The following is a 25,007-nucleotide window of genomic DNA, read 5'->3' as shown; positions in this document are numbered from 1 at the left end:
CAAATATCTCTCAGGATGTTCCCACTGAGTTGTTAGAAAAGTATGCCTGTAAATGAAAATGAAATTTTAGGGGAACAGGCCTTGATTCCAATAAAATCCGTTGGGTATATTTGATTCTATTATATTTGAAAACAATTATACAGAAGATTAGAGCGAGTGATATTTAATACCCAATGTATCCTGCACCCGCTGCATGATCCTATGATTCCTATCTATATTCTATCTACTCTATTCCATCCTCATTCTATCTCGATGTAATATATCCCTCCATCGGTCATGAAGCAAACTTCCCAGCCTGTTGGGAGAAGAATTTCTTTCTGACTTATTCTTAGAAGAAATTATCGTGGATTGCTTGCAGCTAAACGGAGATAACGAAGTGGCTTGATTCTGTCGGTTTCTACCTCAATCATCCGTTCCGCGCTACTGCTAGCGTTCCGGTGGTAGAACGATGAGTTGATAAAGGTGGGCTTACTCGGCTATACCTTCCATTCTACCTTACATACCAGACGCAGTTTCTGGATTTTCTAGAAACGCAGTTCCGCGTAACTTGTTTTCTGTACTTTAAGATCTAAAAAGCAAGACTATATTGCTCCGCAGCATTTATGTTATACCCGCTTTATTTTCGAATAACAAACATTATTTTCTAAGATTGATGTTCCCTGCAACTGCATGTTTAAGCCTTTGAGGCTGTTGCACAAGTGGAGCGCGCTGCTTCATCATGACTCAGCATTGTCCGAATTTAATTTTGTAGATATTATAAACTTCAACAAAGCTTGAGAAGAATACCTGTTTTTGCAAGTGGAAGTAATTCCGGTGGTTTCAAGTTTCACAGAAATTAGGAACATATCAGTCTATCAGCTGAGTAACTACAAAGACTTCAAGAAGTTGTCGAGCTGACGCTTCTCCTAATCGTCCCGAAGATATCGTCCTAAATTAAACGTGTTTTCAGGTAGGTTGCTATTTCGAATATATTTATGTCCATTAACATTGCTTTTCACCGGTAACAGGTTTGCGTGCGAGAACAATTTCTAGTAGGGAAGGCCCACTGGCACTGTGAAGGATTTCATTGTATTTAAATAAAGGCGCTCGCTTTGTATGTGACAGTGTTAATTATTTCACTCATTTTATTCTTTTAAACCATGCATTCGTTTAGTACTTTTTGAGCACGCACATTATTTGCCATTTTTATGATCACATTTTTATGACACAACATTCCACGTAATCGGAGATCATAAAATACAGGTACTAGATCATTTTGTCAATTTTGCTGATTCATGCTTATCTGGCATTTTGCAACTCTTGTAATTATAAACTGAGGTTGCCATACTGAGCAAAGAGCTCTTGCAACAATTTAATCATTTCAGGGCCTGGGTTTAAATTTTCCTAACAAACTACGTATTAAAGCCCTAACAAAATATCATGTGCAATAGTCAAAATATCAACAAAATATCATGTGAGTGTTGCAAAGTTTAAATTTTATTTTGAACATAGCACCAGAGCAAAAAAATTGTAGTTCATGGCAATTCACAGCTAAATTGTGATTTGTTTACATTTTTCTGATATAACCTAGGAGCTGAAACATGAATTAGCATTTTAAAGCTAAGCTATGAAACCTCATTTGTATTTATTTAATGAGACTGCATTGTGATTCAGATTAGTTAGTCTTTATAGACTTTGAGGTGAAACCTTTTAATTACTGATGTATATATAATGAGGTTGATTACTGATGTACACAATCAGTCATGTTCTATTTAATGCATGTAATAAACAAAACTAAAATTTTTAGCTATATTAATCCAATGTGGAGTCTATGAACATGTCCAAACAGTTCACTGATAATCAAATATTAAATTGTAAAAAGCATTTACAGAGAATGTCCAATTCTCAGGGCCATTCAAAGTAAATTCTTCAAATATTGAGCACATACTGGATTATTTCTGAATATTTATGGTTACTATTCATGCTCAAAATATAAGCCCAGTGGTATGCAAAAGTGTGTATATCAATTATAAAAGTTTTCCTAAATCACATGACCCACCCCCCCCCCTCGTCCCCAATCATGACTTGTTTGCAATGCCCTCACAAAGAGTTTTTGGTCCTATGAACCCTACTCTGCTTATTCCTGTTGTCCATATATTTCCAAATGATACAATTTAAACTAAATCATAAGTCAGGGAATATTGTAAATTATTTGAGATTTGTATCTGAGTTTCAGTGCTTAATAGCTCATGCGAATTAGGGTTTCAGAAGTAAGATATAGTGTATGTACATGCATATCGCCTAACCAAGGGACTATACCTCGTTAAAATTACCATTTATAATAGCAGTTATTAAAATAAAGCTTTTCGACTGCATCTTAGCTTTATATTAATTCACAGGCAAAACGGGTATAGAAATAGTAAAATAGTAATAACATGGAAAAACTAGTACTCGTACTGGGGTCCAGAGACCAGAGGACTGTTTTTTGCCAGATATGCAGCACATGCAATGTTTTGTTAAGCAGTACGTAATTCGCTTCGTTCGCTTGTACTACCCTAATATTAAAACAATCTGAAAATATGTTGTTCTATGACTCCAGAATTTCCATTGTTTAGTGAAAAAAGTTTTTGAATGCTTAAAAAAATTCATCCTACTTTCCGAAAGCTCTTCCGAGAAGATCATAATTTGAATTGAATTGAAGCAAAGTATTTCGATAACAATACACTTAAGTGCAGTGTCCTTGAAATACTCTGAATAACCTGTAATTTATCTATCGTGTAATAAATAAAGCGCCCTTGGTATGAAGATATATTGTCCAGTTTAGATGAGGATATCAATATTGTCATTGATAGTAATGCGCACTTGTATGCATTGGTATAAATTCTTATGGGCCTGCAATGATATTTGAAATATCAAATTTTGCATCTCTACAGGCATATAAGCGGACGCGTTTACCGTTTTCCGCGACAATTTGCTTTTCCCACATAATGATCAAAGGATTTTAAAAAAGATTCATGTGTATCATATAAATTTGTGTGGTATCCGGCGGTACGTATACACCTGTGGAGAATGAGAATCTTGCTGCCTCACATTGTATTTTCTCTAATCCATGCACGCAGAAACTCATCGTGTCTCTCCTTTTCTTTTCCGGGAAAAATAACTCACACAATCTCGTGTGGTCCGCAAAAGATACGGCCAAAGGGCAAAGAGGTATTAAATACTCTTGTCTGTTTCAGACCAGAAGTTCTTCTAACCTCATACGCCAGCCCGATCCAAGTATTTTATCCTTTATTTACCAGAAATAATTATACTCAATCCTTCTTTCTCATGTTCATCAATTTTACAAGCTAAACTTAAGACAAAACTTAAGACATATACTCATTTGTCAAATATTTTCGACCTTCTCGAATATACTCACGGTAACATTTGACCATGCACATGCAAAATCAAAAATGTACGCAAATAATGAAGCGATAAAATGGATGAAGACATAGAACTCGTAATGTGAATGGTGTTCGCTATCTCAAAGTATTTTTCTCAGTTTAGCACATTTCAGAGATCAATTTCGTTCGGCGGTCCAAATAGCGAAAAAAATCCAGTAATTACGCGTTATGGTTACCTTAAGTTACCCATTCATTTTAGTCATGAAAGACGAGGACCTTAAAATTGTGCAGACCTCTGACCTCAAACAGAAATGCCCTTCATTTCAAGAAGGCTGCCCATTCGCCAAAGTTGTTGATAAGCAGCTGATGCAAAGCATCGAAAAATGTCCGCAGTTCCAGAACGGGTGTCCCTTTAAAGATGCCAAAAGTCTTGCTGACATTTACGAGGAATTGTCTCATGTGCCACACTCGGCTGGACATGAAAGTGAATTCTCCGGTCAGAAGTTGATTGAGATATTTAAGAAAATGCACGACACTTCTGAGTGCCTGGAAGAAAAGATGGGAGATTGCCCGGTGTTTCATAAAGACGACGGATGTCCATTCAAGAATGTCCGCGATATAGAAGGCAAGCACTTGGTGGAACCTGTTGAGTCTGTTGCCCATGATCAAGTATGTAATTTATTTTTTTGTCGCAAGAGACCAGTAAATACAATAACTATACAATAATGTCAATATCAAATGTGGTCTAACAGCTTCCTAAAATAGACAAAACACTTCGCGACGTTTTGACCTGAGGGCCTTCGTCAGGAGAGTTATATAGTATGAAAATAGATCTGGGAGAATACAATGTTTTGTATGAAGGCAAAATATGGGGTTTTGTTTCGGCCCTGCGCGGCGGTTATTAAACAAAACAAATCTCAGCGTTGAAGCCTTAAAGGAAAATGCCTTAAAGGAAAATCACAACAAATGTAACATTTTTCCAGATTAATCTATTTGATTTTATTTTCTGACAAGTTCGAACCTTTCTTTTATTGTTAGCACGTCATTGAGGAGCTACAAGAGATCGATGCCACGCAGTTACAACAGCATTGTCCTGCATTTAAAGATGGCTGCCCATTCACTAAACTGGGAGACCAAAATATGAAAGATGCCATTGCAAAATGTCCCGAGTTCAAAAACGGTTGCCCGTTTAAAGATGCCAAAAGTTTCGCAGAAGTTTACGAGAAGTTATCCCATGTTCCACATTCCGCTGGACATGAAAGCGAATTATCCGGTATAAAGATGATTGAAATGTTTAGGAAAATGCACGACACCTCTGAATGTCTGGAAGAAAAGTTGGGAGACTGCCCCATATTTCACAAAGATCAAGGATGTCCATTCAAGAGTGTCCGAAATGAGGAAGGCAAACATTTAGCGGAACCAGTAAAGTCCGTTGCTCATGAACAGGTACGTAACTTCAAGTCTGCTTTCCACTAGATGATTTAGCGAAAAATCGAAAAAATGTTTCTCTCGATAATCAAATTGCCGAATTCATTGTTCGCGCAAACAAGTGCACTCGTTAAAAAACCCCGGATAAACTGAGAAAAAAAGACGCGCTTCTAATCTGCGAGTATAACGGTAATCGTGAGCAAAATAAAGATCGTGAGGAAAATAAAGATCGTGATTTGTACAGAAGATATGTACTGTATCTCTTGACTGGTTTGCAACTTTCTTTCCTTTTAGCACGTCATTGAAGAGCTACAAGAGATCGATGCCACGCAGTTACAACAGCATTGTCCTGCATTTAAAGATGGCTGCCCATTCACCAACCTGGAAGACCAAAATATGAAAGATGCCATTGCAAAATGTCCCGAGTTCAAAAACGGTTGCCCATTTAAAGATGCCAAAAGTTTCGCAGAAGTTTACGAGAAGTTATCCCATGTTCCACATTCCGCTGGACATGAAAGCGAATTATCCGGTACAAAGATGATTGAAATGTTTAAGAAAATGCACGACACCTCTGAATGTCTGGAAGAAAAGTTGGGAGACTGCCCCATATTTCACAAAGATCAAGGATGTCCATTCAAGAGTGTCCGAAATGAGGAAGGCAAACATTTAGCGGAACCAGTTCAGTCCGTTGCTCATGAACAGGTACGTAACTTCAAGTCTGCTTTCCACTAGGTGATTTATAATTAGCGAAAAATCGAAAAAATGTTTCTCTAGATAATCAAATTGCCGAATTCATTGTTCACGCAAACAAGTGCACTCGTTAAAAAACCCCCGGATAAACTGAGATAAAAGACGCCCTTCTAATCTGCGAGTATAACGGTAATCGTGAGCAAAATAAAGATCGTGATTTGTACAGTAGATATGTACTGTATCTCTTGACTGGTTTGCAACTTTCTTTCCTTTTAGCACGTCATTGAGGAGCTACAAGAGATCGATGCCACGCAGTTACAACAGCATTGTCCTGCATTTAAAGATGGCTGCCCATTCACCAACCTGGGAGACCAAAATATGAAAGATGCCATTGCAAAATGTCCCGAGTTCAAAAACGGTTGCCCGTTTAAAGATGCCAAAAGTTTCGCAGACGTTTACGAGAAGTTATCCCATGTTCCACATTCCGCCGGACATGAAAGCGAATTATCCGGTATAAAGATGATTGAAATGTTTAAGAAAATGCACGACACCTCTGAATGTCTGGAAGAAAAGTTGGGAGACTGCCCCATATTTCACAAAGATCAAGGATGTCCATTCAAGAGTGTCCGCAGTGACGATGGCAAGCATTTGGTGGAACCTGTTGTGTCTGTTTCTCATGATCAGGTATACACCGTTTTCAACTATATATAGCATCGATTTTTGAAAATTTTTTTGAAAAACATCAAATAATTATATTAAATCTATGGCCTCTTTCCTAAGAATATATACAGTGTCTAAAATTTAGGTTATTTCTGGACAGTACTGTATGCCTAATGTGCAAAAATAGGTGAAGCCCACAAGAGAATTATTTTGCTGCGTATAACTTAACGAATTCGATTTCCTTTATGCACAGTTGTATGCAAAACTTGCAGGATACAGAGTATTATAATATCGTTTAACGCAGTCGTTTTCAGGCAGACAAATTTTTATGTTCAAAACTGATGCTGGATCTATATATTTTCTGATTTTTCATGTTTTTACCTTTGTTTTGTTGCTGTAGCACGTTATGGAGAAACTTCAAACCGTCGATTCCGTTGACATAAAGCAGAAATGCCCTGCATTTAAGGATGGCTGCCCATTTACAAAGCTAGAAGACAACGATATGAAAGAAGCAATTGAAAAATGCCCGGAGTTCAAAAGCGGTTGTCCGTTTAATAGCGCTAAAAGCCTTGCTGAGGTTTATGAGAAATTGTCCCATGTTCCACATTCCGCTGGACATGAAAGTGAATTATCTGGTCAGAAGTTGATTGAGCTGTTCAAGAAAATGCACGATACTTCTGAATGTCTAGAAGGAAAATTGGGAGAATGCCCTGTGTTTCATAAAGATGAAGGATGTCCATTCAAGAGTGTTCGCGATGAAAAAGGCAAGCATTTGGTGGAACCAGCAGCTTCACTTGTCGCCCCTCTCCAAGAGCCTGTACTTTCCTGTCCCACGAAGACGAAGATCATGACAACAGAGGTAGTCAACTTACAAGAAGCTTGTCCGGCATTTCAACCATCCTGCCCTTTTGCCAACGTTGCCACCAATTCGGATGCATTTAAAAGTGCTCTGAATTGCCCGAAATTCAAGGACGGTTGTGCTTTCAAAGAGTGCAAAAGCTTAAGTGATATCTATTCCAAGCTTGATGAAATCCCTGAAATTGAAGAGGAGCAGGGAAGTCACGGCGAGGTGCTGGGAAGTCTAAAGATGATTCATGAAGTGTGTGTCGAAATGCAGAAGCAGATCGGTGAATGTCCTGTCTTCAAGACCGATGTTGGGTGTCCGTTCAAGACGGTGTGTAGCGATGGCAAGCTCATGATTGCTAAAATTGAAGAAAATTTAACGAGCAGAGTGATCGTTGAAAGCGCACAGGAAGCAGAACAAGAGATTGGAGCTGAACTGTTGTCTTCATCTGGCATTGTTCTCCATCAAGAATTGACAGAAAATACCAAAAGTATTCACAAGAAGACTGAAACATCACCCTTTGTCAGAGGTTTAATTAAAGGCAAAATCGATCCTGCCGGATATAAATTATATTTATCCAACCTATACTTCATTTACAGGTAGCCAAACTTATTATTTGCTTTATACTATTAATGTAAGATAATTGTATATTCTTCAACAAACAACTTAGCCAGTCTAGCCGTACCCCCATAATCGTGAATTTACTCATGCATTGAGTTTTTCGAAAAAATTGCTGACATCGCACAATCAGTTGTTGAACCTTCCGTTCTTGATTCAACTACACGCGTAAAAACGCTCAGGTTGATGCAAGTTGATACAAACAGGATGGAGCAATGTTGTGCTGCCCACATTGTTCAGAGTTGTTATCAACATTGAACAATATTGTTGAAACTGAATCGGGTGTAACAATATTGTTCAATATTGATAACAACTCTGAACAATGTGGGCAGCACAACATGCTTCATCCTGTTTATATCAACTTGCATCAACCTGAGCGTTTTTACGCGTGTAGTACAACAGTACATGCACGCTATTGGTGTAGGTATAATCATGCGATAGCGAATACAATTCGGCATTAACAGTATGAGTGATGTTTGAAAGTTTTGCCAAATTAGAATCGCCCTTTCTTTTTTTATTATGTTAACATAAAACTTTCCGCCATTTTGTTTATTTTGGCAAAATCATTAATTAATTGCAGTCAATTAATGAAATAACTGTACTCCTTTCGACCAAGCAGCATGCGGTAATTTTAGTACGCTAATAATAAACTCCGAAATCACATCTTTTCCGGCTACAACTGCGATGACCCGTGTCAGAAAGATGATTCGAAATCATCTTCTCCATGCATGCAACTTCGTATAGGCTAGTTTGGCGTTTGAACGTGTATGTTCACTACCTTTAATACAGCTTTTTTATTTTTCTCAAATATCCTAACTACGAAATTATATATAGCCTTTCCTGAAAAGAAAATTTATAGATAATTCTTAACATTTCCTAACTATGCTAATCTTAAATTTTTTCTTTGTAAATTGTCTAGCACTTTGGAGGAGGAGGGAGACAAGCACAAATCTCACCCGAAACTCAAGCCCGTTTACTTCCCAACTGAGCTGAGGAGAACACCGAAGATTGTAGAAGATTTGGAATATTTTTATGGAAGCGACTGGAAAGACGAAATCGAACCGCTGGAGGCAACGAAGCGCTACATGGCGCGACTTCGACAGCTGAGCGAAGAAGACCCGATGTTGTTGGTTGCTCACCAGTATATTCGATTCATGGGTGACCTCTCTGGAGGTCAGGTTTTGAAGAAGATCTTTGTGAAAACGTACAACCTCTTTGACTCCAATGGCGTCCAATTCTACGAATTCGATAACATTCCCAAGGTTGGGGAGTTCAAACAGCGGTATCGTCGCGCACTTGATTCGCTGCCGTTGGACAAAGAAGAGGCCGATCGTGTTGTGAACGAGTCCATTAAGGCTTACCATCTTCACATCGAAATGTTTGCTGAGATGGCGGAGCTGTGTGGTATCGAGTCTGACCTTCCAACGAGGATTGAAAGTAAACCCCTAATGAAAAAACCTAGCGCACGACAAACCTTTGAAGAAAAACCGCTTGTGAAGCCGGACCATGCCAGCAATTCATCAAGTGGCGCTCTCTTCATTATTTTGGGGCTGGCCGTGGCCATTTTTGCCATCTTGTATTCCTACTTGCTCTCGTGAACATATAAACGTGCTTAGAAAAACGTTTAGTGAAATAAATCGTGGACCGTTTTCATGTATTGATTATAATTATTTGGGGATTGATATACTGGCTGATCGATTACCTAATTCGATTATACCAAAGTTTGACAACAACTTAGAGTTTTCTTTTTTCTACTTGGAAATTTGAACATAAGTTGATTGATTTAGCGTAAGAATTTAACTATATCTATACTATTTTAAAGCTACTTGGAAATTAGTGATTATTAATAAAATTGGTTCACATAAAGAAAATTGTTTATTATAACAACGCGCATGCATGTACATTATGTATGTGAAAAAACGCAACTCGATTCAACCAAAACTAAATCGCAGCATTTTGAGCTTTAACTCAATCATCCTGAATGAAACTAACTCATAATTTTTAGGAAATAAAATTCCACCAAGCAAAAGTCTAAAATCTGCAGAGTTTGTCAATTGAATTAGCTATTTCTCTAATGAAAGCGCAGTTCGTATCTAGTTGAGTCAGGACCGAACTAAGTTTCGTAGTGAATAATAAAACGGACGAAACGTCCAGTTTTGTTAACGAAATAACTATTAAAACTTAAACTTACTTGTGTTTTATATCTTACATGTTATCCATCCATCGGCATCGGATGCTGCAAATTTATGCAAATAAATACCTTATTTCGAACTCAGGCTACTCAGCACATACCTGAAATAGCTTTTCAGTTGGGTTTTCCCCCGAACAAAAGACACGTATATGACTAGAATTCATTTTGCAAATAAAATCGTTCTCGCGAACATAAAATCGTTATTTAAACTTCGTAGAGGGTAATTGATGCGGGGATGTCCACAGAAAGCGAGGATCGCGTATTACCACCGCCAGAACTCGACTGGATACTTCCAGAAAAGAAGGAAATTGGATCGGAACGTTACGAATGGTTGAGTGATGAGATTCAATCGCGGCTTCCTATTGACATTCTGTTAGTTACTGCAACAGACCACGAATTCAACAGTTGCTACTCGTTTTTGAGACTGAAACCTATTCGTCGAAGTTGGTGCCCTGACATGGGATTGGGATTTGTGGATTTCGGTGAATTCGATTATGGAAATCCGCGAAATACGAATGTGACCGTGGCGCTGATGCGATGCGAAGCCGGACCGCTACCGGCTGTGATTGTTGTCAAAAATGCTACCGAAGTTTTGAAACCCAAAGCTGTGCTTTTCGTCGGAGTGTGTGCCGCCCTCGACCGGGAGAAGGCAAAACTCGGCGACGTGATAATTTCGGCGAAATTGGCGAATCACGCGTTTAAGAAAGTCAAGGACGACGGCAAATACGAGCATCGTGGTTTCAAAGAGAACGTCAGCAGGAATATGGCAAAGCTTATTCTGTCTGCAGACCATGGTTGGGAGCCACCTATTAAAAATAAAAGTGGTTTTCATCCCAAAGTAAATAAGAAAGCTGTAATGTTGAGTGGTCCTGAGTTGATTGACTACGACAAAAGACGGTTACAATTGCTGGAAGATTTTCCAGACGCTGATGGTCTCGAAATGGAGGGTGAAGGTAGGTTACTTTGACGTATACGTAATTTTAATACTGAATAATGTGGCAAACTCTTTTGGGTGACTAATTCTATATGCATCTTTTTGAGTCACTATTTTCTTTGAGCAACGTTTGCATATTCAAATCGCATTGTGCATGTGAAAAGCGAATATGATCGAGCAGTTTTGTTTAAGAATATAAGAAGCGTACAATTGTCTAATGACAGCTATTGGCAACGTAAATCGATCCTTTCAACGTATTGTTCTTAATCTTCCATCAGGTGCAAGGACGTATTTTCATTATTCGACAATTCCTTGTCCGCATTATTCGACAATTCCTGATCCATAATCTTGTATGCTATTTTTTCTCTTCTGTTTTCTTTAATTTAGGTTTGTTTGCAGCGGCATATGATCTTGGTATAGAGTGGGCTGTTATAAAAGGTGTGTCAGATTTTGCAGATGGGAGTAAAAGAGCTACAGAAGATTGGCAACCATTTTCCAGCGCAATGGCTGCGTCTCTGGTTTACAACATGTTCAAGTCCCCTGATGTGACAAGATATTGGCCGCATTATCAAAAGACAGAAGGTATAGGTAACTCTTATTCAGACAGTCTTGATATAGGCCTAATTCGTTTTCAGGTCGTTTGCTACAATTTTTTAAGCAAAACCGAAGGTTTACGCTGTAAACGTCCACTGGTAAGAAGAATAAATTGGGTCAGCTAAGAAGAATAAATTGGGTCAGCTAAGAAGAATAAATTGGGTCAGCTAAGAAGATTAAATTGGGTCAGCTAAGAAGATTAAATTGGGTCAGCTAAGAAGATTAAATTGGGTCAGCTAAGAAGGTGTCGAGTGGCACCAACCGAGTTTTGACTTTCATTGATTACGTGTTTTCTCGCTCCTGTGAGAATATCATTCCGTATATTACGTCACTGCTATCATTCTGTTAGCTTTCTGGCTGCCTCCTCGTATTGACAATCGGCTTACTTGTTTGGTACGTGCCCTTTTCGAAGTCACTGCCAGATTTTCTTGAAAGGGGCACGTGCATGTAGCCAGCACACGCGATGACAGTTAAGCTCTCTTTTGAGCTTTGTTATGTCATTTACACAACCAACTCAGTCTTGAAGTTATAATTTGATTGATTTTGTTTGTTGCTTCTCTGCTATTCAGTAGCTGTCACTCGGACATCGCTCTCATTCCGTATGCTTTCTGGCTTTCTTCTCGTATTGATAATTGGCCTACTTGCTTGTTACGTGTCATTTTGGAGGCCATTGCCAGATTTTCCTGAAAGGGGTACGTGCATGCATTGTACATTATCAGTACCTGGGAATGCGGTCTGAAGTGACTGCAAGACACGACGGTAGTTATGTCATTTACATATATAGTCAATAATTTTGTTTGTTGCTTCTCTGCCATTTAGCTGTCACTCCGACACCTCTCTCAATCCGTATGGTTGCTGGCTGTCTTCTCGCATTGATAATTGGTTTACTCGTTTTGTATGTGTTCAGTCCGATGCCGCCGCCACATATTCCTGAAAAGAGTACGTCATTACTATTATTTTAAGTGATCAAGGGTGAACATTAGTACCTGGGGTAGAGTTCAAGGCAATTTAATCATTATATTTGGTACTGGTTTATCTTTAATAGTGAAGACCCCGCCAGGTCCATAGCACTGAGCTATATAATAATTCCTGGAGGACCGGCTCGCGGCCAAATCGTGTCCGCAAAAACATGGCGGATTTTGAGCTTTGCTGACGCCACATGGTTCCTTTTGCTCATGGTAGTTACCACTGACATACCGCGATACAAGGTGAAAAACTGTGTCCATCTCCCCCCTGGTTTTTATGAAAATATTTTCGGCTTTCGGTATATATTTTTTGTATTTCATATAAATCCTGTTTTTTCCTGTTCAACAAATGGAAAGGAGACGTAGCTTTGTGCTCTATATGTCTGACGTTGTGAATGGCTTAATTCACTTATCGGGGGAATGATTTTTCTCATTCGGCTTTTATTTTATGGCATCCAGGTAAGCCGGGTTTTTATATTAAAAAACAATTTCAGTTTTTTGCCTTTGGACTCGAATATAAACTGATTACCAAAGGTTCTGAGCCATATAAATCCATCAAAACTTATGGTACAAACAGCAAATATACTATTTTAGACCTTTGGTACATGTGCAATGTTATATACTCAAACTTTATCATTTTCTTGACTTGTGTGGGGAAGGAATTATTAAAATTCCTAGCAATGTCAATCTTTGAGTTTGGTCTATTTTGTTTTCATGATAGCAAACAATAATGTAAATAGGTAGGCCTTCCCCCCAGTGAGTCCATTAGATTTATTAAGCAATAATTAACATGATCTAACTGACAAAAGTGCTGAGTGGGTGCTGATACAAAGTAATAAGATTTTTGCTGCAAACAGTGTAAATTTCAACCTCTGATGATGGTGACTGTTAAAACCTAGTTAATATATTATCTTGTTTGCCTTGTCAAATTCAAATCAATTATCACTGGCTTATATTAATTGATTTTTTAACTTCTTGCACCTTGTGAATAAAACTTGATCAGATCTCCATTTATATTTTTCAGGATGAAGATGCTATGAAATAAAGCAAGTTAGAGGTGGCTTATTAATTAATGAAATAAAGCAAGCTAGAGATGGCTTATTAATTAATTGTCATGCAATTTGTTGGAACATTGAACTGAGATGTATTAAGCATATTATACACATTGTTATGAATCTGCATTGTTATCCTTGATTACCATGTTATCTGATTTTGTTTTGGCTGGTATTTTTATAACCATTGTTATATTTATAAAAGAAATAAATATAAACATGCATTGTGTGAGCAGTGTATCTTCAATCTGCAGCCACTTTTATAATTTTCTGTTTATGGTATCAAACTTCAAGAGGGCTAAATTCAATGGGCTAATCAGGAGTAATTGAGTCTATGGAGGGATGAATATTGTTCATTAATAAGACCAGGGTCCAGGGGTGCAATTAGATAATATTGAAAACTTTTATAGCCCATTGAGGTACAATTAAGCTGATGACCTTACTGAAAAGTATATTATGCAAAAATGACTCATGGTTGAAACTATATTCTTGCACTTAGTCAGCTGCCAAGCATTTTGCCCCTGAGCTTTGGCCTCTGTTTCTTTGGATTATACCTAGATATATTGTCCTGAAGACATTCAAGACCATTCAAGAAAACATTATTAATTGCATACTTTCAGTAATTCTGCTGTTCATGCAGGGTTCAAAAAAGTCTAATTGATGTCCATAAATATCCAATTGTCCCCAAAATGTCCGACAATAGTGCCAAAAAGTTCAAGCATTTGTTATAGGAATGTAGAAATAATGAAAATATAAAAAAAAACACCTGTCACGGCTGTCAGTTCGTGTCAGAATTTTAAAATCTTCAATTTTGTCCACAATTTTTTGACGTTTTAATATATATTTGTTCTTGCGTTGGCAATAACAGCGTCTACGACTTGTATTCATCTTAAAAAAACGCTTTATATTTCAAAAAAATGCAATTAATGATGTTTTTACGACTTTATATTTCAAAAAAACAAAACAAGTTTTCACGGGAAATTTTTTTTATAAAGGCCAGGGGGGAGAACTTGTTGTTTACTAAATCCAGGGGGGAGAACACCCTTGTAGCGGGCTCATAATTGAGCCCGGTCAGTGGTAAATACCATAGCCAAAAGGAACCATGTGGCGTCAGCAGAGCTTCTGCGGTTGCGCAGAAGGGCGAAGTCCGCCATGTTTTTGCGGACAAAAAGATGGCGGCGAAGTTACCGAAAAATGACGAGCCGGTCCTCCAGGAATTATTATATAGCTCAGTGGTCCATAGGCGTCCTTTCCAATTCGAATATTACGAATTTCACTATAAATTCCTTTATAGTTACATCGCCGCCTGTTCCGACAAATCCACCGTTTACCCCTATTGAACAATTTCTTAGGGGCATTGCTGGTACAAAGGAAGGAAGAGTATGTATATACATAAATTATGGAAGTTTGCCCTGATAGCATGTTATCTGACAGATTTTTACTTCTGAAACTACTGAGTTCTCAGCCCAGTTCCCATTGACTCGTTACCTGTCGTTACCACGGCAATAAGCCACTGGATTATTCCGGGGGTTAATATATTTCTGTGATCAGACAACATCAGACAACAGACAAGATTATTTCATATCTAGCATATTCTGTGGTAGGTAAAAACCAAGGCAAATAGCATCTAACTCCTAAAATCCTTTCAGATATTGTGATTGCGTAATTCTGCATTTTAGCTAATTCGCAAAAAGCCTTCACGAGGGATGTGTTGTTTTTTATACACAGAGAGAATATAATGGTCGCATGATCGAGTACTCAGTTTCAGGAAGAGTTTTTTCATTTAAAGAACCTTGGGTGTACGATGGGACAGCAAAAGATGTTGAATCTGGTGTATTTGCAAAGAAGAAGCATTTTAAACATGCAGACGAAGCTATTAATGCAGCAATTGAAGAATTAGTCAAAAAGCTTAAGGAACGCAAGATCTTGCAAGATCAATCAACATAAGAAAGTCAATCGAAAATTTTTTATGCTTCACATTCGACTTTCAAACTCGTCCCGACTTTTACAATTTAATTACAAGCTGAGTATAAATGCAACTGTTTCCCATCAACCTTAATTAAGTTAAAAGTCTATAATGCAGGTAACTATTATTAGGCTACAGGTAACTGTGTTATGATTTTATTAGCTACGATATTTTATTTTTTTTTAAATGACAGTCCATGTAATTGTCCATTTTCATGGCAGCATTTGACACCGATTTGTTCAATGGAAATTCTTGTTGCATGTTTTATGACTGATGTAAACTCATGCTTGCCTCAAGAGGCTAAAGCGGACTATACTCGAAAAGGACTGTCGAGGTGAAGTTCGAAAAGATTGTTAAACACCCAGCAATGGTAACTTGTGCAAAATAAGGCCACCGGAACCAGGGCAGGGAATCTTAACCTTTTTACCAAGGTTTATCGGTCATTTTAATATCAATTGCTTTATTTCTAGTACTGTATGTCTGTATTATAATATTCCTTTCACTTTTTGGCTAGTTTTTGATGATTCATTTGTACTGAATAGTACTGTACTATTATTACTGAGTTAGATCTGGGATTTATTATTTAGACTAGGCCATCAATTTAAATAAAAATAAGAAAAGGATATAAATCATATAATTATGCACCGGAAAATAACGAGGGGAATTGCGATAGTATAACCGGTAAATGAACTTGCGGAACCGCCATAAATTATATTAAGATAGGTAGTGCTGAAGCAGGCTTCAATATCATGACTTGCATTGAATGATATTATACCGTTGACTTTTCCAAAATAACAGGAAGTCCAGCTGAAGTATTAGGCTTTCATAAGCTGTATGCATGTGCATCAGTGCATGGCGTTACATATAAACCAGAAATATTCAGCGTTCCCCTTTTGTATAGCTATGCTGATTACAATTTTCCAAACTATATATTGAAATCCCAATTCCCAAGAGCTAAAAACTTTCTAAACCTAATCGTATCTATCGCCCTCTAATTTTAACATGATTATAGCTACAATCAGGTTCATCAAATTTGATACATGAGGAAAACCAAATTGCCACCTTTTTACCCAGTTTAAACTGTTTCGTTATCTCCATAACCTGCAGTTTACCTACAGGGTGTATCAAAAAAACTGCAAATACCATAATTTGTATGCCGGCACGACATTAGAATTTCAATGACTGTGCAACTGATTACGCTTCTGGGATTTGAAAATACGTTTCCCAGGGTTATCAAAACAAGCATACAAAGTGAATTAAACTTATGAGTTCGATTACGAATGGCTCAGTTAAGAACAGAACTAAGATCCCAGAAGCGTAATTAGTTCAGTGCACAGTCATTGAAATTTTATGGTATTTATACAAATGATGGTATTTGCAGTTTTTTTTATACACCTTGTATAGATAAAAATCATACCCCGAAATGCATAAGCCTAAAATTGGGCTCGTGCATGAATATCTAAATGAATAAGTTTTTCAAATTAATGTTCACTATTTCGGGATTATATATATATAACTGTTCTAGTAAATTTGTTCGCCTCAGACTTTCCGACGGACTTATACGTATACACGAATGTGTTATTCAACTCTGGCATATGTTAAAGATTTACCGGCTCATCAGGTAATTCAGGTTACCAAGGTGAATCATCATTAACGGCAGTTGTATTGTGTCGTGGTTCCTTTCACCTCTTGTCGTGTAACAGCGGAGGACCGAAAATCCTTGGCATTTTGGTTAACAAACGCAGAGAATACTCGAGATATTACACACAACAGGTGAGTAAAAATACGGTTAACATGCGTGATCTTATGTAGGAGAGGGTTGTGTTTGTCACACAACTGTGTCTTATAGTATAGGATCGATATTGACATCTTCTTGTCTTTCAGCGTATGCTAATATTCAGTTATATATGAACGTGATATGTCTTATATTGTATAACTAAACGCATTAACTGCCATTGGCATTGGGAACTTCTATCTGAGAGTATAAGTTTCATGTTTCGACGTCGCTATACCTATGAGATCGAAAACTGCATTTTGAATAGAAGCATATGGCTGTCTCGTGTTTGTGTCTATTTTTGAACGCATTTACATATTTGTGTTTGTTTCGACGAGTATTATATAACTACATATTCGACCGGTAACGATTTTTTGCACAGATTTTCTTGCCACAACACCACAGGCCCTCTATATGTCTTAGCAAAACTTTGCAAAACTGAATGTGAGGTCTAAATGTCTATTAATTTCAAAGGTCGACATTGTTGCCTATTGTATTATAATACTAGCTATATTGGAACCTCTGCACTATACTCTGTCTATAGTAATAAAGAGCATGGCCATTTGGGTTTGCATATGAAGCCGGTTATAGTGAATATAGTCTTTCATGTTATATGTCACGATTGATTCGCTTGCCATTGAGAACAAGCGAATCTTGAATGCTTTAGTAGGAATCAGACAATTGTATCTAGTTGTACGGTACTTTATATCAGAATTCATTGTCGACACTCGCGAAGTACACGAAGAATATTTTTACTGACACACACTTAAGCAATTTATGCACCAGGTAAAACGAGCCGCACGGTACGCACTTATCCCTTGCGTACGTGCTCTACTAGATTCACTAAAGTCAATGACCTCAAACACTGATCTAATGCTTTTTCTGTTATATATTTGCGTTGTCTAATGTCTAGTCCAACATTCATATATTCAATTCAATTCCATACATGAACATATCATATATTCCCGTCGTTGCTCTTTGAGATCGCCTAGCTCGTATTGTACAGAAATCTATGAAGGGTGATTTGACGCGCAATTCATCTCTTGGCGATCACAGCAGAAGTGACAGGACCACTTGTTGTGCTGAATTTACGTCAAAACAATTAGAACATTCACGTGAACGCTTCATGCAACATATCCTTCCAATTAATGAATGAGGCCAGAAGATTCGGATTTTTACCTCATGCTATTCCGGGAAAATTTGTTTAGAAGGTTTGCGGCAAAATGTAGAATTTGGCTCTGTGGTATATAATTTTTTGTTCGAATTTTTTACCCGGTAACATACAACGCAAACAAACAAATCAATCAACAAGCCTGGAACCAATCAAAAAGCGGCTCAAGGCATCCACTACGTAGGCCAGCAAAGCATCAGATAGAAAGAATAGTGGTTTATTTTGGAATAAAATAAAATAAAATGAACAGTATTGGTGCAGCAAGAAAAGCTGCTGCATGCAATTAAGAAAGGGTGAAGCTCCGCTCCCATTATTTCTCAAATGGAACCTACATGCAGTTCCTCGATCGTTGGAGCCAGTGAAGTCCATGATTTTTCACAACGTTCCTGGTTTATTCACGAATCGTGATCTTTAGTTCTCAACAGACAATTTGCATCAATACACGCATATGTTTCGCTACTATACAGGGTGCCCTGTACATCCTTGGTACACCCTGTACAGGGTGTCCCAAAAAAAACGAAAACTATTCAAATCACTCATTGTTAAAATTTGAATGCCGTGTTCACGAATTTCAGCCCGTGGGGATTTAATTCAACTTATAAAATGCTAAATGCTTTGTGTTGCTAGAGATAGGGGACATGTCGAAGGACATGGTCCTTGAGATGCACATTAAAATAATGTTATCCATATTTGTAAATTGTAAATATTGTTAATAAATATCATTTTTGCGAACAAGCAAATTTGACTGCATCACATGCATGCATAAAAATGCTTATGGCAACCCCGATTTATACACATGTGGGCCCAACAGAGTGCTTAGGCATTCAAACTCTAACAATGGCATTGTTATGGGTGATTTCAATAGTTTTCGTTTTTTGGGGGACACCCTGTATGTTTGGCTTGCTCTCCGTCCATTTTAGACAGTCAATAGTATACAGCAAAATTATTCATACATGAGCGGAGGAGACATATGATTGAGAACCCCTCTGTTCTTTGCACCAGACCAACGGCTATCACGGACGTATCTCTCTCACATAAATCACCCCCCCCCCCCTTGACTTCCCTCATTATATTGTGATACCGGCAATAGTTCTGGGTCAATTTTGCATAGTATTTGTGCGAGTAAATTCGTGCTAGATTGTGCATAAATACACGTCTAGAAAATTTTTACTGCGTCGCGCACTGCGCGAACGCAGTCTTAAATTGCCGTCGGTGTTTTGTTTTTTGTTGTTTTTTTTGTGTTTTTTACGTTTTCGACCCGGTCTACCTGGCCGCGCAGGCCATCTAAGATAGTCGTATTTTGAACTCGTTTGATTTCGTATCGAAATATTTTCGTGCTAAACACACTTCAAATAGTAATCTAAGCCTAGTAACCCCCACAAAAGAAATATTTTACTGAAATAAAAATTGAAAAAGTTTGTTGTCGCCGGGATTCGAACTCGGGTCGTGCGAACCAAAAGCAGGAAACAGCATGCACGATACACGTCATATAAAATAACACGTACACGAGTCGCTGTGCATGGCCGATAGCGCAGGAAATCTAGACGTCTGTCGTTCGAGAAAATACGTACAGGTAATCATAATGCTGGGACTTGTCTTGTTTGATATGCTCACTCTGCATACACTAGCACACACTGATCATGGTAAACCTGCACTAAAACGGGTTTACAGACAACGATCACATGAATCATGAAAGCCTTGTATGCCATGAAAGCCTTGTATGCTATGAAAGCCTTGTATATACCATTCTATGCCATTTTTCAATCAAACCGCACTTTCCTTTAAAGGGTAAAAACGGCCAGACCGATCCTATTGAATTTCAGTACAAACTGATTCCCAGAGTACATGATTCCAAACTCAGCCTTATTCACGTATATCGTTAGCTACATATGCCTAGCACCTATAATGCAGTTTTACCCGTATATTCTGTACGAAGTGCTCTATTTACTAGAAAACCTAAGAAAGAAACATTTTTCTAAAGGAATAAATATTGACAGGAAATGGGGCACAGTTGCATGCAACGATTGGCGCGACGCAGTAACCGCCAGAATTGGCGTCTTGTTTAAATTTAGAAAATGATTATATGTTTTAACTTTTCAGAAAAATGGCAGAAGAATTGGAAGTTGTGAAAACAGATCACCTTGATAAAGAATGTCCGGCATTCAAAGAAGGTTGTCCGTTTTCTAAAGTGGAAGATAAGCAGATCAAAGATGCAGTTGAGAAATGTCCTGAGTTCAAAACCGGATGTCCATTTAAAGATTCCAAAAGCCTTGCTGAGGTTTACGAGAAGTTATCGCATGTTCCACATTCAGCTGGACATGAAAGGGAATTATCTGGTCAAAAGTTGACTGATATGTTTAAGAAAATGCACGATACGTCTGAAAGTCTGGAAGAAAAGTTAGGAGATTGTCCTGTGTTTCACAAACAGCAGGGATGCCCATTTAAAAGCGTCCGTACTCACGACGGCAAGCGGTTGGCTGAACCGGTTGAATCCATCGGCCATGACGAAGTAAGCGATATTAAGTGCATGGCTTCGGATTATTTAAATACCTTTTTTGCTTTAGCTTCAGGTGTAAAGGTATCTTTTAAAAGGACTTTTAAAAGATAAGATTATGTTTCAGTTCTGAACGTGATATTTGAGTACAACAAACCTACTAACTTTCAGTTTTCTGAAAAATATCTCCTACGTTTACGCCCTATACCGGTTGGTGTCGAAGCTGACCTAATTTTGAATATCTTGATGTCGGAGACCACAAAATAGATAAGCCAAATAATGCCGTATGTAAATTATTGAACAGCATTTTTTACTAAAACGAACTAACGAAGGCTTCTTAACAACAAACCATTGAAGATGCCGTGATCAGCAAATTCGGCAATGCACAGAGCTGGAACGTAGTTTCCGCGTGTTTTTCTTAGTTTACACTCCCTGACTGCAATGTATTCTGACGAAATATAAATCTATCATCGTCTCTGCTATTGCTTACTATTCAGGGACTATTGTAGCCGATTTCAGGGACCGCCTGCCATGCAGGCTAGGGCTATTGCTGTGGTAAACTCTCTTCAAACCTCTTCTCCACTTCTTCATATACGGATCAACTTGCTATTTATCCTACAGTGATCCCGAGAAAAAATCCAAAAAAAGAGACTTGAAACACGTCTATAGCAAATTCGATGCCGTTACGACGCATGTAATCGCTAGTGATGGACTAATTAGGGCCCGTTTACACTTGCAATTTTTACTGCGATTTTATTTGGTATTTTCTTCGTTTGATAGATGTGAACGAGTCGTTTAGTTACTGATGTTTCAAAAAGAGTTCTTATACATCAGAGCATTCGTAGCTAATTACTCGTTCACATCTGTCAAAACAAGAAAATCGCGCATAAAATCGCAAGTGTAAACGAGCCTTTAGGAAACTTTGTCAACTTTGTTTCAGCGAGTGTCGAAGAAGCTGAGGACTGTCGATGTCACTCATCTTAAGCAACAATGCGCTGCATTTCAAGAAGGTTGCCCGTTTGCTAAAGTGGAGGAAAAGCAACTAGTGGAGGCGATCGAAAAGTGTCCCGAATTCCAAAACGGCTGTCCGTTTAAAGATGCCAAAAGCCTTGCTGAAGTTTACGAGAGGTTGTCCCATGTGCCGCATTCAGCTGGACATGAAAGCGAATTATCCGGTCAGAAGTTGATTGAGATGTTCAAGAAAATGCACGATACGGCAGAATGCCTGGAAGAGAAGTTAGGAGATTGCCCTGTGTTTCACAACGATCTAGGATGCCCATTCAAGAGTGTTCGCACTGAGGAAGGCAAGCACTTGGTGGAACCTGTTGAGTCTGTTGCCCATGATCAGGTACATAACTTTACAAGACCATTTACTAAAGACTAATTTAGCCATAAAAATTTCATTTCCATTAATTTATAACTAACTAAATATTTCTTTCTAATCGTGTTCCCGAATTATTCCCTGGCGAACACATTCCCTTAGTGGGAAGCCTCCAAAATGAGAAACAATGTTGTTGCTGAAGTCGAACAGTTTGTTAGCTTACTTTATTTACTTGGAAAAATATTATACTTTGTTTGACAAAATGATACATTAAGACATTACATTACATCTTTCCTGATTGATTTGTGCTCCCTTTCATTGTTAGCACGTCATTGAGGAGCTCAAAGAGATCGATACCACGCATTTGCAACAGCATTGCCCTGCTTTTAAAGATGGCTGCCCATTTAGTAAACTGGAGGACAAAGATATGAAAGAAGCCATTGCAAAATGTCCCGAGTTCCAAAATGGCTGCCCTTTTAAGGATGCCAAAAGTTTTGCAGAAGTTTACGAGATTTTGTCCCATGTCCCACATTCAGCTGGACATGAAAATGAGTTATCTGGTAAAAAGATGATTGAAATGTTCATGAAAATGCACGATACTTCTGAATGTCTAGAAGAGAAATTAGGTGATTGCCCCGTATTTCACAAAGATCAAGGATGCCCATTCAAGAGTGTCCGTACTGAGGACGGAAAGCATCTGGTAGAGCCTGTTAACTCTGTCTCTCATGATCAGGTATACACTGTGATTTTCTATCGATAGTATGAATCCACTTGATTGATAACATTGTAGATTTTGTAAAAATGCATTGGAGATGTCTCTCAATGGATCCGGTTCGTCTGTACTCTCAATGTACTCTCGATGGACTGCTTCATCCACAGGTGTTTTAATAACTAGAGGGGATGTATATGAGATATCGACGAGAATTATTTTTCCTTACGTGGTAATCTGGGATGTGTGAAAGAACATAGGCCTAGTTAAGTTAAGATTCTAAAATCGTCGAGTACACGAGCAATGCCTTTTAAGATGGGAACCGGAATACCCCATAAAAATATCACATGTCGTAACTGTTTGAAGAGAAAATTTATTATTTAAAGACTTTATTTAAAGGCAACGCTTAGTTTTCGGTCTGTCGTTTTGAAAGTCGTCAGAAAATTAATATTTTGGTTTATAATTGAAGCAGTATTTGCTATTACTCTAGATAAAAAATAGATCAGGCTTTCTATTTGGTGGCGGGACTTATTTCGCTATTACAGGCATTCTATTGTCTACGTGGCAATAAATCTTTTACCATTCCATTCTTTCATTTAGCATGTTATTGATAGCTTGGAATCAGTTGATGCGACTGAAATTCAAGAAAAATGCCCTGCGTTCAAAGATGGTTGCCCGTTTGCGAAGGCTGATGAAAAGGCATTAAATGAAGCGATTGAGAAATGTCCCGAATTCCAAAATGGCTGCCCCTTCAAAGATGCCAAAAGTCTCGGGGAAGTTTACGAGAAGTTGTCCCATGTTCCGCATGCGGGAAAGGTGGAAGAGTTATCTGGGCAGAAATTGGTTGAGTTCTTCAAGAAAATGCACAGTACTTCCGAATGCCTCGAAAAGAAGATTGGGGATTGCCCTGTGTTTCATAAAGATGATGGCTGTCCTTTTAAATCCGTCCGTAGCAACAAAAAACATTTAGTGGACCCAGTCGATTCCGTTGCTCATAACTAGGTTTGGTTTTTGTAAGAGTGCCTTAAAGAGGATGTAACTTCTCGGGTAGTTCATCGTAATTTTTAATGCTAAAATAGGTCAGATACTATCGTATATGAAACTATTATCTCCTGTAGTGTGTTTGGTATAGTTTTATACAACGGCCCCTGACCAACATTTGTAATGGTTTTATCCAAAATACGCGATTCTAAATTGACCTTTCATCAACTATGCTTCAAATTTAACTGTTTTTTATTCAACTGACCCTTTGTTTACAGGGAGGTATGAGTGTAGCGCATCCATAAACCATATTTAGAACTGGGTTTAATATACATACTAGTACTATGCTTCCGTGATGGTAGTTCTTGGTATCCTGTAAACCAGGGGACGGTGGTATAGAAATGCAGTTATATAATTGTAACTAATGTTAAAGAAGTGGAAAATCAGAATTAATGATTTTATATCGATAAAATAATAAGTTTTGTAGTACAAAATAATAATTCATTGAATTCATTTGTTATTGGAGTTATTGGAGAGTAAATTTTGCGGTTTTGCATGACAAGATAAGTATTAAATACTTGTTAAAAATTAAGGTTTAAATCGTAAAAAGCGAAACATTTCAAAATTAGTAGATGCTGTATGATTTTTTCTGGGATAGTATAGTTTTTTATTAATTATTGCAGTACAATGAATCAAATAACTGTGCTACCCTTAGCCAATGGCGAGTTATTCAATGGTGGTTTGAATCCTAGGAAAATTGTCTTTTATCATGTCACATGCGACAACGATTTATTTTGATTGGCCAAAGCGAAGACTGGCCACGAAAAAAAACTGACCGATTTTAAGATTCTCGCTTTAGCTCGAGTTAAAAACCCTTTCTCACGCTGTCGCAGTGAACGTGTAATAATCCCACAATCACCACATTGAGCAATGCCATATATACTGAACTTTCGACTCTTGGAGTCTCATTCAACCCACTGCGTTTTTTGGTCTCTGGGTACTTCTTGGCAACCTAAAACGGGGCGCTGTTGGGTTTGGTATAACAAGACGCCTGTTCTGGCGTTAACTCCGGCGCACGTGCCAGTCTTCAATATAGAGCTTCTGAACATAAACAATACAGTTCATATTCGCATTTAGATGCCTTGCGAACCTAAATTTTCGATCGCGAAATTCAGAAGCACATCGTACTTTAAAAAGTATAGAAGTTTAATTATTAATTATTATTATTAAAAACTTTACTTACCCACGCTAGC

At 38.0% G+C, this 25,007-nt stretch overlaps 3 protein-coding genes across 6 annotated transcripts; all 3 read left to right on the top strand.

Annotated features, from left to right (window-relative positions):
- The first annotated feature begins 810 nt into the window (after nucleotides 1-810).
- Nucleotides 811-9,524, top strand: LOC114531245. Of its 3 annotated transcripts, none has more exons than XM_028552881.1 (7): nucleotides 811-949; nucleotides 3,622-4,031; nucleotides 4,401-4,808; nucleotides 5,085-5,492; nucleotides 5,757-6,164; nucleotides 6,541-7,583; nucleotides 8,522-9,523. In XM_028552881.1, exons 2-7 carry the CDS (start codon nucleotides 3,624-3,626, stop codon nucleotides 9,198-9,200), a joined length of 3,354 nt encoding a protein of 1,117 aa, XP_028408682.1. In that variant the 5' UTR covers nucleotides 811-949; nucleotides 3,622-3,623; the 3' UTR covers nucleotides 9,201-9,523. The 3 variants fall into 3 exon arrangements, with proteins under 3 accessions (XP_028408682.1, XP_028408681.1, XP_028408683.1); XM_028552880.1 differs by lacking the exon at nucleotides 811-949 and adding an exon at nucleotides 1,369-1,453 and having other exon boundaries at nucleotides 8,522-9,524; XM_028552882.1 differs by lacking the exons at nucleotides 811-949; nucleotides 5,085-5,492 and adding an exon at nucleotides 1,369-1,453 and having other exon boundaries at nucleotides 8,522-9,524.
- Nucleotides 9,525-9,930: 406 nt separating this feature from the next.
- LOC114531248 lies at nucleotides 9,931-15,893 on the top strand. 2 transcript variants are annotated; one of them, XM_028552885.1, is made up of 6 exons: nucleotides 9,931-10,746; nucleotides 11,115-11,309; nucleotides 11,891-12,013; nucleotides 12,141-12,260; nucleotides 14,633-14,718; nucleotides 15,067-15,893. In XM_028552885.1, the coding sequence occupies exons 1-6, from the start codon at nucleotides 10,029-10,031 to the stop codon at nucleotides 15,283-15,285; spliced, it is 1,461 nt and encodes a 486-aa protein (XP_028408686.1). In that variant the 5' UTR covers nucleotides 9,931-10,028; the 3' UTR covers nucleotides 15,286-15,893. The 2 variants fall into 2 exon arrangements, with proteins under 2 accessions (XP_028408686.1, XP_028408687.1); XM_028552886.1 differs by lacking the exon at nucleotides 11,891-12,013.
- A 1,076-nt stretch (nucleotides 15,894-16,969) lies between these two features.
- LOC114531247 lies at nucleotides 16,970-24,267 on the top strand. Its single transcript, XM_028552884.1, has 5 exons — nucleotides 16,970-17,077; nucleotides 20,350-20,758; nucleotides 21,684-22,091; nucleotides 22,390-22,797; nucleotides 23,374-24,267. The coding sequence occupies exons 2-5, from the start codon at nucleotides 20,354-20,356 to the stop codon at nucleotides 23,773-23,775; spliced, it is 1,623 nt and encodes a 540-aa protein (XP_028408685.1). The 5' UTR covers nucleotides 16,970-17,077; nucleotides 20,350-20,353; the 3' UTR covers nucleotides 23,776-24,267.
- Nucleotides 24,268-25,007: the final 740 nt, after the last annotated feature.

This window comes from Dendronephthya gigantea, unplaced genomic scaffold, assembly GCF_004324835.1.
Source record: "Dendronephthya gigantea isolate DGI-Jeju-01 unplaced genomic scaffold, DenGig_1.0 000070F, whole genome shotgun sequence".
NCBI classification, from domain to species: domain Eukaryota; kingdom Metazoa; phylum Cnidaria; class Anthozoa; order Malacalcyonacea; family Nephtheidae; genus Dendronephthya; species Dendronephthya gigantea.
Note: the sequence above shows the minus strand (reverse complement) of the source record. Positions and strands in the feature narration are given on the sequence as shown.